Source organism: Aethalodelphis obliquidens, unplaced genomic scaffold, assembly GCF_003676395.1.
Source record: "Aethalodelphis obliquidens isolate GAN/ISIS:26980383/991018 unplaced genomic scaffold, ASM367639v1 scaffold2, whole genome shotgun sequence".
NCBI classification, from domain to species: domain Eukaryota; kingdom Metazoa; phylum Chordata; class Mammalia; order Artiodactyla; family Delphinidae; genus Aethalodelphis; species Aethalodelphis obliquidens.
The window spans coordinates 65,793,726-65,806,356 of NW_020837946.1; the positions used below are offsets into that span (position 1 = coordinate 65,793,726).

General features: G+C 39.7%; 1 protein-coding gene across 2 annotated transcripts in view; it reads right to left on the reverse strand.

Annotated features, from left to right (window-relative positions):
• Nucleotides 1–1,484: 1,484 nt before the first annotated feature.
• CSRNP3 (cysteine and serine rich nuclear protein 3) overlaps nt 1,485–12,631 on the reverse strand; it is an 87,077-nt gene continuing 75,930 nt past the window's right edge. For both annotated transcript variants that reach the window (XM_027115191.1, XM_027115181.1), the window contains 2 exons: nt 5,487–5,783; nt 1,485–3,466 (listed from right to left, as the gene is read on the reverse strand). In XM_027115191.1, coding sequence (XP_026970992.1) covers nt 2,429–3,466; nt 5,487–5,783 — 1,335 coding nt within the window. In that variant the 3' untranslated portion in view covers nt 1,485–2,428. The remainder of the gene's footprint in view (nt 3,467–5,486; nt 5,784–12,631) is intronic.

The following is a 12,631-nucleotide window of genomic DNA, read 5'->3' on the forward strand; positions in this document are numbered from 1 at the left end:
GATAGGGGCAAAAGCTCTGTTTTTGTTTGCTTGTTTGCCTGTTTCTAGGTTAAACATCTTTTTGGAAATGAAGCTACAAAACAGAGACCCAGCCAAACATAAACAAGTAGGTGTCAACCTTCTCGTGAAAATAAAGCTAAACTAAATTAAATATCTATCATTTCAGAATCTGGACTGGCATTCTACCCTTCAACTCTGCCCAGCCAGAGTCACCTCTGCCCCACTCTGCCACACTGTGTTCCAAGAATAAGCTGAATACTTCACACGTAGCTGCTTCCAAGGCTTGTAATGGCCCAGCCAATATGGCACACGTGATTCTTTCACGTGCTCAAATGAAGGAACCATAGCCTCCTGTCATTTTCTTTTTGGGCCTGTGCTCTTTAGATTATATAATAGGGGGAAAAATTTGGAGATCAAGCACTAAAAACTGTAACTTTGGAGACAACATGGGATATACTATCAAGATTTGAGCAAAACCCCAATCTGATTAGTCCAAAGGGCTTGTCATTCAAAAGGAACATCCCTGCCCTCATTACTGCTACCTCCATAAGGACCAACCCAAAGCTGCTGTACTGTTAATACTAATGGTTCTCGTTTGGCCCAGTGGTGGGGTAGAGTAGGGGCAGGAACCAACTGCACAGTGGAAGAGCTGCCAAGTAAACATGTTTTCCCCAAATCAAGTCTTAGTAGAAACTTTTCCATTGGAGGACTTTCTCTAGATCAAACATTTTTTAAGTTCAGTGAAATAAAATAGTATTTTTTAAGGACTTGAGATCTACAATATATTTATATCCATATATCCAAACATCCAAGTCTAAAAGACATAAAAAAGAAGTAGCGATGCAGTCACTGAATAGCAAGGCATGTCCACATTTCAAAGAGGCATAAAATGTGAAATGATATAATAGAAGGTCAAAAATATGAAACAGATTTAGCATAGTCATATTGCATTGGAAAAAAAAAAAAAGTAGAACACACTATTTAGTTACCTAAATTAATTTACAGGAAAACGGGATCTTAGAAGTCCTCCGACGAACCAAGCGCAGATAATCTAAAGGTGGGGAGTGCATGTTTTATTTCTATCTGTCCCCTTTAATAAGAGAACATGAGGTAATTAGAAAGTATTCAATGCATTCTGGACTGTTCTGCTAATTGTCCCAGGCAAGAGAAATCAAAATTCTTCAGAAAAGTAAGGCCTAGTTGAGTATTTGGGTAGAGGCCCCCCCTTCAATCAGCTAGTCACTAAATGGAAATTTCATTATACGCTCATTGTGTAGAGATGGATTGATCGCGCTGTAGAAAAAGGCTGGTTGCTGAGGTTCTGTCTCTTCCGTGTTTTCTCGGCCTCCTCTGCTTTTACCGAGTTAGGTCTTGAGAGTGGTGAAGGAAAACAGGTCATTTTTCCTTCATAAAGTATCACTGGGTGATTCCTCTATTTAATTATATGAACCTTATAATAGTTACAGATTAAAAAATGTTTTTTTAAAATTTTTCATCTCAAAGAGTTCTTAGTCCCCACCCCTCACAAGGTACCATGAAGGGGCACTAAAGTGCATTTTGATGCAGGGGAGTAGAGTTTGAAGGTGCTGTCCAAGCTAAGAACCAAGATGATGCTGTTTAAAAAAGAAAGGCAATTCCTTCTACCTCCATCTCTGGAGTCAACTGAGGGAGGGCAATGAACTAGACCCTCACCAGAGGATTGTCCTAACTGTTAACTTTAGAGAAAACTGTGTAAGGACCTGCACATATAGACTCATTTATTTGTCCAAAATAGCAAAAATAGGCCTATTTCACCCTTAAGAAAGTATTTGCAAATTTGATCAGACACGATCATAAAAATGTGAATGGATTCCAGAGGCAATCCATGTGGGCATGCTCGGTGGTACTAACTATGTGTCTTCAGCTTAAAAGAACATGCTGCTGTTCGTTTTCATCAAAACATGACTTCTAACTACCATAAATAAAATACGCATGGAACAATTAAATCTTTTTCTTACAATAATTACTTTTACATTAAAAAGTCACCATCATCTTCAGATATATCGAAAATTAGGACTCTAAATCTTATTATTTCCCAGTCTTAGTTAACAATCTTGCACAGGCCCGATAATCCAAAACTTGGAGCTCTGATCTACACAGCTTGGCAGGCTTCACACAGTTTCACAGGTAGGCAACTGTGAGATATGCTTTTTTAAAATTAGCATTTTCTATCAAAACAGTCTGAAATCGTTTAAAACCCTCATAGAGACTGCATTTGTGCAACGGCACAGTCACGTAGCTAGAAGGGAGAAAACAAAATACAGTCTGGAAGATTCACCACGGTCCAAGTTTTCTTGGTCCTCAGCTGAAACCACGATGAGCCCAGGAAATCCAATTAAATACAGTGCTTTACACAGGAGAAGAGTTGGTCCAAGAATAACTTAAGCTACTAAACAGGGACAGTCTCCACCACGGGCGATTTGATGCACTCTTCGTGCAATCTGCTCTTTTCTGCGAGGCTCAAAGAATCTTCAGCAGGATGCTCTGAAATGTGACTGTCCCCATTCAATGCAGAGCCAAACCCTTCCTGGGAGGGGCCTTTCAAGTATGAGTGAAATTCCACTTGAGGATGATTGGACCTGTGTTCGGGATATAAGCTATTGCAGGGCACACCGCTGTCGTTTTCCGAAGAGGAGCAGCAAACGATGACAGAGGGGTTGGCAGCTGGGTAGTGGGAGGCGCCGTACGCCTCTTCCGCTTGTCGGGCATAGTCCACGAATTGCTCCGGGGTCATGGTGTAAGGCACCAGCGAGAGGGCACCGCTTTTCACAGTCTCTCTTTCCGAGTAGTTCTCGGGGATCTGGTTGGGAGTTCCTGGAATGTGGCTGTCTATTTGGTAATAGAGGGTAGAAGAGTTGGCATAAAAGGGAGCGCTTTTCGCGTGGCTTTCGTGGACGGCCGTGCCATCGGAGTAACAAAGGACGGAAGGAAGAGGGACCCCTTCGGCATGGGGACCCAAAGCTTCCACGAAACTGTCCCCTTTCTCGTCGTCGTCCTCCTCTTCCTCCTCGTCGTCCTCGTCTTCCTCCTCGTCTGACTCGCTGGGGGCCAAGCTTTGGGTGCTGGAGTCCGTGACTCCGCTGCAGAAGCTGCTACCGTCCTCCTCTTCCTCTCCTTGGCAATCTAATTCCTCCGCCGACTGCAGGTGCAGCACTGCAGCCTGGGGTTCCGTTTCAATCTCAAAATTGTCTGCGATGGAATATCCGACGGAGTGAGCCACAGGGCCCATGGAACTACTGTGGGCACTTATCTCCCCGTGGCAGCCGTTCAGCGTGGGGATTTGCTGCTCTCGGTTTTTCTCCAGTTCAAGTTTCATTATTGTGTGCAAAAAGTGAGTCCGGACACGGATAGGATTAAATTCAATTCTACCTGCTGTGTTACTACATCCTTCTTTAGTGCAGCCACATGGGAAAGACATTCGATCCACCTTGGAGGGAAGAACACAGATTAGCCCCCTGGAACTCTTACAAATCAAATAAAAATCCAGTACCTCAGGGCAAAGCCTTTGAAATCTGGGATGACTTAAACCCACTTATGCCAGAACAAACGACAATCAAACTGCAGACAGAAACAAAAAGGGAAGTGAAGGCTTAGAACATGAGTTAACCTAATTTTAAACCCATACTCAAAATAAAAATGAGTTATGGTGTGTAGTTTTGTTCCTTTATCCCTCCTGTGCTTTCTTTACTTCTGTCGCCATTCTCCGTTTCCCTCTTCTCTCCATCCCATTAATTTTGCTCCCATTTTTTTCAATGCTTCTGTCCTTTCCCCAAGCTCCCTTTTTTTCTGCTGCATGCCAGCTCACAGGCTCAGTTTGAAACAAACTTACTGCCCTCATCCCCACCTGCTATTTTTAGTCTAAATGACATGACATTTCTCATTCTAGCCAGGAGTTTTTTTTTGCTTATTATAAAATGAACTTCTCTGCCCAAAGTGTCCAGATTGACACCACCTTAGTATCAAGCAGTGTGATAACTCACTCTCATTGGTGTACCTTCTCATTCTTTTGGATCCTTGGTAGGTGACGCACGTATGCAACTGCAGGCTGCGATGCGTACGCACATTCATGACGGTGACTGGTGGATTTCTGTTTAGTTGCTGGCTCCCCGGCCTTCCCTACCCCTCCCTTAGACTACAAGCTTCTGGAGAGAAGAAGATGTTCATTTAATCAATATCCCATGATTATTCGAGTGTTTGGACTCTGTAGATAGAGTGATTAGGTTCAGCAAGTGTTGTTGGACTGAGCTCTTCACTCAGGTGATGAGTGGAATTCTGGGCAATCTAAGGGACTCCGAAGATACTTGCTGGCTTAGATTCCACTTTTATGCAGACCAGAGCACAGGCAACCAGAAAGAACTTGCCCTTCTTTCCACCTTATCCAAGCATGGGGTATTTCCCATGCAAGAGAGGAGAAAGTGGGTTCTAGCACAGTCATCCCGGTCCCCACAAAAAGTAGTAGCAGATGTCGAGCCAGAATCTATAGCTACTTTCTTACCTGTGATTCCACTTTCTGTGAATCTACCTCAAGCAACTGTTCAGCTGATAAGAACTGTCCTCTCCTTTTGTCTGCCTGAGAGGCTCTTATTGAAAAAGTTGAGTTTCTGCATACAATAAAAACCCCTAACTAATCATGGCGCACCAATGATATAGATGGATAGGAACCTGAGAGGCATCTAGTTCAGGGGTTGGTAAGCTCTTTTTTTGTAAAAAGGCCAGAGAATAATTATTTTAGCCTTTGTGGGCCATACAGTCTCTGCGACAACTACTCAAGCTCTGCTGTAGAAGTATGAAAGCAGTTATAGGCAACATGTAAACACACACAAAAAATACATGGCTGTGCTTCAATAAAACTTTACTTACAAAAACAGGGCGGCAGGCTAGATCTGACCTGTGAGTTATCGTTTCCCAACCCCTGATCCAGCCCAGCCCATTCATTTTAGAAGTGGGAAAACTGAACCCAGTAAGTTTACCTGACTTGCCAATTTCACATCGTGGCAAAAGGCAAAGCCAGGAGGAAAACTCAGTTTTCTTAAGTCCCAGTCTAGTAATTTTCCCACTAATCTACACTACCTCTAAGCAATCATCATTTTATACCCCATGGATGGATCAGAGAATACAAACTTTAAATGTTAGGGATGTCATGATCTCCCTGAATGCTTGTAAGAAGACAAAATAAGTTTGCATAATAAATGAATCCAAGAGCAAACAATTTCAACTGACAACTGCAGCTTGGATTGCCTTTCACACTATACCATATATATATAAATATTACATATACCCCTAAATGTCATTGAATTAGTATTTCTCTCTTCTTGAATCATGTGTCTTGCCTTACCCCAGAATTTTCTTCCACGTGTGGGAAACTTCATTACATGGAACACAACTGCCTCTTTAGGGGTTGGTGTATAATGTCATGCCTTCGGATTCCTTGAAACCCCAATCCTTACCTGACACTTAATGCCTGCCAGGCTGCAGGTACACGTTTCTGGATCACAGAACACCCGGCAGTCACAGCCACAGTCCTCTCGAGATAGGCGGATGGCTCGTAGCTCATGCTTTTCCTCCACATCAATCTTTTTCACCCCAGAGGCCCGCAGCAGTGCTCTCCGTTTTTTTGTTGGCAGGGGTTGGAGAAAGAAGTACTCGTCTACCTCGGTGTTGTCTAAATCGATATCATCATCAGAAATGTCATCCACTGTAAGAGTGCTAGCTTCTTCAGATTCCACGGTGCCATTCTTCGTCATCTAGAAATACAAAGCAGCAAAAAAGAGACTTAGCATGGACAGGGTCTAAAATCCCTACTTCTGCACTTGGTAAGAATGAAGCTATTATATAACATTATGTCCCCATAATCCATAAGTGTTTGTGGATAGGTGTGGGAGATTAAGAGGTATAAACTTCCAGTTACAAAATAAATGATTCATAGGGATGAAGAACATGTTTGTGAGTCAAATCATTTCCTTTTACTTTTCTCTTTAGAGAAATTACAGGAAGGAAAATGAATGCATCAAAATGATAGGCTTTTAAATGGACACAAGACTTGTTAATTGGAACTCTTAACCTCTTAATGTTAGGAGGTATAGTTGCTGGAGCTTTCAGCCTGCGCGATGTGAAAAAGGCCAGAGGTTACAGATGCCCATCAGTGAAAGCTATTGTTAGACTCAGTTTGTGATGGACAGATTTGATGTTGGAATAAATGTGTCCTTGTTCAGAGGTGATAGCATCTCAGCGGAAGCTACTGCCACCTAAATAAGCAAACACGTCCTTGAAATAACAACCCTGTCTTTTGGGCTCCAGAGAAACTATGTACTAGGAAGTAAAGTTTTGCTGTCCTGTGCTGTTGGGATTACAAACACGGTTTCCCTACAGAATGTTCCATGAACGAGAGCTTGATATGACGCACTTAGGTCACTGTGCTCTCAATAAGACAAGGAGCAGAGGGCAGCGTGGCAGGCTCTTGCCAACAGGCAACCCAAACAATGAACTCCTCCCTCGAAGGAGTTCATAGGAAACTGCCCAGAGCAATACCTTCCACATAATAGCACCTGTGGACGACTGTGTCTCATACCCATAACTTTTCTGCTTCTGTGTATATTTCTCTTCTAAATTAATTTCACCCATCGGGAAACCCTGAGTCAGTATTTCACTTCTTACTGCCATATCACCACATAATATATTTTCTTCATTAAAAAACATTTAGAAAGAGACATTTCCTCTGAATATAAGCAAGAACTATATTCTGGGAAGCAGCACAGGAATAAATGAAGAAACTCAGAGATTATTCAAGGAAGTTCTAGATAGGGAAGCTTTTTTGATTCTTTAAGTTTTATATGTATCACTTCATGAACTTCATTAACTGCAATTATTACTATGCCTTTTGATCTTAATAACAATTCAGTTATTACACAGTTAAAATACCCTGGTGACACCAGACATCAGTTTCTTATCTTCCTAGGAAAAATCCTATATTTAGATAAGAATATTTATTACTGACCAAAAATCCCAACCTGGACAACTCTGAATGTATTGAAAAACAAACAGAAGACTGATTTTTGCCCTCAGGTAGAGGAAACAACACAGTAGCAAGTGTATATTAAAATATATTGCAAAGGGTCCCTGAAATGCATTGTCAAAAGCTACTAATTTATGTATTTTTTTATATTTCGGAGCTTAAATCTGTGTTCCTATAGAGTTGGGCATTTCCTTTTATTGGGTTTTGTTTCTTGGTGTGATCTGTAATTTATTTCCTTCCTTGGAATTTCTTTATAAATGTATTGGTTAAGCTGTTTTCATTTTTCTGTGATGTCCACCAACAGTAACTGGTAACATCACAAAAACAACAAAAAACTTCATTTCATATCAACAGGGTTTGATTTTTTAAAAAATAATGGTTGCTGTCATATAATACATGAAATCTAAAAATCAACAAAAAGTAAGACTTCAGCAAACATTTAAAAACATGACAATTTTTAAGGCAACATGACTAACCAAATGGTATCTAAGAATGAAAAAGAAACAACTGTATCTCAAATAAACTACAGATGATGCTTATTCCAATACCGTATGATCCCACTCCTGGGCATATATCTGGAGAAAACTCTAATTCGAAAAGATACATGCACCCCAGTGTTCACAGCAGCACTATTTACAATAGCCAAGACATGGAAGCGACCTAAGTGTCATCGACAGATGAATTGATAAAGAAGATATATATAAACACACACACACACACACACACACACATATATATACATACACATATATGTGATGAAATATTACTCAGCCATGAAAAAGGATGAAATAATGCCATTTGTAGCAATGTGGATAGACCTAGAGATTATCATACTAAGTGAAGTCAGACAAAGACAAACATCATATGAAATTGCTTATATGTGGAATCTAAAACATGATACAAATGAACTTATTTACAAAAGAGAAACAGACTCACAGACAGAAAGGAAATTTATGATTACCAAAGGGGAAAGGGGAGGGGAGGGATAAATTAGGAGTTTGGGATTAAAATATACACACTACTATATACAAAATAGATAACCAACAAGGACCTACTATATAGCACAGGGAACTATACTCAATATCTTGTAATAACCTATAATGGAAAAGAATCTGAAAAAGATATATCTATATATACATATATATATGAAGATATATATACATATTCAGTTACATATATATATATATGTATATATATATATATATATATAAAAACTGAATCACTTTGCTGTATACCTGAAACTAACACATTGTAAATTAACCATATTTCAATAAAAATTAAAAAAATACAATAAAACAATTCTTCACTCATAAAAAAACAAATATAAGAGCCCTTAGAAATAAAATTTGCATTTCTTATTCCCACACTTAAATTACAATAAACAGTTTCATTTTTAAATAAAAATTCAATTAAGAATCTAAAAGTCCTTGATACACAGCTAGCTACATACTGTTCTTACTCTTGTTCAAGAACCCACAAGGGCCCTAATTTAGATTTTCAAAAAAATCTCACATTATCATTGAAGTGATCTGGCAAGGTTTTCTCCTCATCTATCCAATATCATCTCTACCATTTCTAGTGAAGACTGGAAATATTCTAGTTCAACCCGGTTAATTGGCTTATCTCTTTGTCCTCACGGTTCCTGGTTTGGTTATGTAACCACTGACAGATACTATTCTCTGCTGTCCCCTTGGAAGTCCTTCCCCAGCCTTCTCCTCCAGGATATGCCCCTTTGCCCCTTTAAAACGCAGACCAAACCTATCGAGTTTAAATGCTCCTTTAAATCAGAGTATTACATACATTATTTTCAAATGCATTTTTCTATATTAGAGCAACGGGGCAATAAGTCAATGAGCTCTCTATTTCTGTCCATCAACTCATGTTCATCATGCTTTCAAGATCTTGTACAACAAACTCTAGGGAGTCTTCCATGATTTCCTCATCTGTTTTTGCTGACTCCTTTACCCCATTGGCCCATCTTCACAAGAATATTTATTTTGTACATTTTGTCTCTTTGACATGAGTGATACCTATAAATGTCTTCTTCCTATCTCAAAATAGAATCATTGAATTTTCAGATGTTAGTTCATCAAATACAGCCTCCTTATTTTATGCATTACTGAGGCTCAGATTAATTGTGTCCCCTCCAAGACATGCTTATAGAACCTAATTCCCTGACCCCTATTTTAGCATGCTTTTCCCTGTGTAAAACAGATAGATTCCAAGTTTTCAATGGTACCTAATGCAGTACAGGGACTGTAATGTGGAGTTAAACCTCAATGTGTCTAACAAGCTACTTTGTTTACAAAATAAATACATACAGAGTAACCAGCATATTCAAAGGAATGCTCTCTTTTGAAGTAGATTCCTTAGAAGCCAGTCTGGGATTTGGACCATTTCTATCTCAGTGTTCTTTTCCCCAAAGAACACTGCCTTTCCAAGAGCTCAAACAAATCTTGCCAAAAATGTGGTTTAAGGAGACCACCAAAGGATCCTGACCTTCAAGCCTGCTTGTGTGTGTGTGTGTGTGTGTGTGTGTGTGTGTGTGTGTGTGAGAGAGAGAGAGAGAGAGAGAGAGAGAGAGAGAGAGAGAAAAGAAGAGAGATTGGAGGTGAAAGAAAGGTGAGAGAATCAGACATGAGATGATAATAGTAACAGTTCTGAATCTGTGTGTCACTGCTGCAAGCACTTTACCTGTGTTTACTCATTGACCATCACAAAAATCTCATGAAGTAGATATTAGCATTCTATCCATTTAACTGATGGGGAAACTGAGGCACAGGAATGCTAAATAACTTGTCCAAGATCATAAGCAGTGAGGTGTGTACCACATCAGAATCCTAAATATTTAACTCTACAGCTTGGGTTCTTAACTGTCTTGATAATTATATAGACATACTTTTTATATATTGAATATATATTCAGTAATCTTTTGTGCTTATTTTACACTAGGCTCTAAGTGTGTTGGTGCACAAGACATGGGTCTTGAAATCAATGGATTAGAGTAAAGAGAAGAGGAATCTAGTAATTTCAATCCAATTTGTAAGGATTTCCTAGCTGAGCTTGAACACAAGGCATTGAAACCATGCAGGAGGGCCACCTTGAGGTGGGGCTGGTGATGGGGTGAGGAGGGTAGACTTTCACACCTAAGCTTGAATCTGAAGGTGGAGTAGCAGTTAGCTGAACAGGTGGAGGCAGAAGGTATTCCCCACTGAGCAACAACAGCTTCAAAGGCCTGAGATGGGACAGAGCATGCATTCATTGGTTTGCAAATTGGCCAGACTGGTTGAACTTTTGTGGCATCCCTTCCTGTCTTGATCCATAAGCAAAAAACAAAAAAGTAAATAAAGATTAGGTTTTCAGAAAGTAGCATCTCCCTTCCCCTGCCTTAGCCATTTTACAGGTGAAAAGTAATGACTTAACTCATAATTTGATTTAGTGATCCTTATCTTATTTTATATTTATCTCACATATATGTGCATTTATTTATACTGTATTGGAAGTATCTTAAGGGGGGTGTGTGTGTGTGTGTGTGTGTACTTGCTTTGTTCCAACGATGCTACTTAAGATAGGACTTAGTTCTTGAGCCACTGTGTAAACTTGTCCAGACTCACTCTACAAATGAAAGGACTATAACTTTTCTTAAACAGAATTGAAACATCTTACTTTTGCAAATCTGTCTGATATGTACTGTTACGTATGAGTAAACAGTTCCCAAAGCGCAACAGAGTAAAACCTTTGCCCATCTAAATACATTTGCGGGATGGGACACATTACACATTACTGTCAGAATCGGCGGAGTGATTCTCAGACTATCCTGAATCAAGTACCAGGTCAGGCGGGGGAGTGAGTGAGTGGGGGGGGGAGGGGATTATCAACTCAGCATTCAATCTTTTGTGGGTTTTTTTGGCTATAGCATGTAGTGGATATATTCCACTGTAAATTCCTACAAGATGAACTTTTTGATGAATTAAGTGCTTGAAGAAACTAATTTAGTGCAAAATGATTATGGAGAGGGAAACACTGAAAATGTGGATGGACTATAATGCTGAAAACAAAACAAAACAAAATAAAACCCACAGAAATAAAAACACTTCCCTTCAGTGGTTAAAAGGTGTTCTTAGTAATAAAATCTCCTGGTTATTACAAAGTTCTTAACACATGTAACAATGACAGTGGAAACAAGAATGTGAAAGAATAATTCAATTCCACAAACACTGATTCCTGCCTATTATAATGATGATGATATGTATAATGAGTGGGCCAAGCTATCATATACTGAAAACCAGGTACTGAATTCCCTCCATACTTTATATAAATTATCTCACCTGATTTGCAAACAATCTTAGGAAGTATTTTTACAGTTGAGAAAACTGGAGCTTTTGTTTTTGGTTTTGTTTTGCAACAGTGCTTTTTTCTTTTTTTTAAAATTGATCTTTATTGGAGTATAATTGCCTCACAATACCGTGTTAGTTTCTGTTGTACACCAAAGTGAATCAGCCACGTGCATACATATGTCCCCATATCCCCTCCCCTTTGAGCCTCCCTCCCATTCTCCCTATCCGACACCCCTAGGCCATGGCAAAGCATGGAGCTGACCTCCCTGTGCTATGCTGCTGCTTCCCACTAGCTAACTATTTTACATTCGGTAGTGTATATATGTCGATGCTACTGTCACTTGGCCCCAGCTTCCCCCTCCCACCCCGTGTCCTCAAGTCCATTCTCTATATGCCTTAGAATATGGTATTTGGAGAAAACTGGAGCCTTGAGAAGATAATTTGCCAAAGTCTAGTTACATAGATAATTAGTGATTGCACTGAGAATCAAACTCAGGTCTATTTGACTCCAAAGCTTGAGCCAGGCTCACGAGACCAGTTTGGAGTGAAAATTCTTAGAGTAACAGGAAACCTGTATGGAAGAAAAGGATATGGTTGCAGCCACGCTCTAAGAGCTGATCTCAGCACTGCAGGGCAGGAGGCAAAGAGCAGACAAGCTTCCTTATAATTAGCTCATTCAGAAATAAAAAAATATATGACTCATATACAGAGAACAGGAGCTCAAAAAAGAAGACAGGAAGCCAGCTGAAGATATGACATTCTCACCAGTTAGCATTTCCTTTGAGTTTTTATTTTGTGGGCTTGCGGAGGTGTTCTTTCTAATAGATATGCCAGCAAAAGAAGCTGGTCCAAGTGACAGCTACCACTGTTGAAATAATGTTACTTTTGATTTCCTCAGCTGACTTTTAACTCTTTTACCCTGGCCTGCGTTTAATCAGCATAGTATGCTGCCTAGTTTTGTAGTAATATATTAGTGTTGGTAATTGGTTTTATGTATACCTCCCTCATTCATTCTACTGTGAATACATTGAGAACAAGGACCATATCTGTCTTGCTCATAATTCTGTCTCCAGCACTGTGTTAACTGCAACCTCATACTAATTGATGAATAAATATTTTTGAATGAATGAATGAATATCCTTAATCACTATGCTATGCTGCCAGCCGCTGTATTAGGTATCAGGGTTTACACATGTATAACAGTGCTTCCATCTAAGTAGCTTCTAGTCTGCTGGGGAGATGA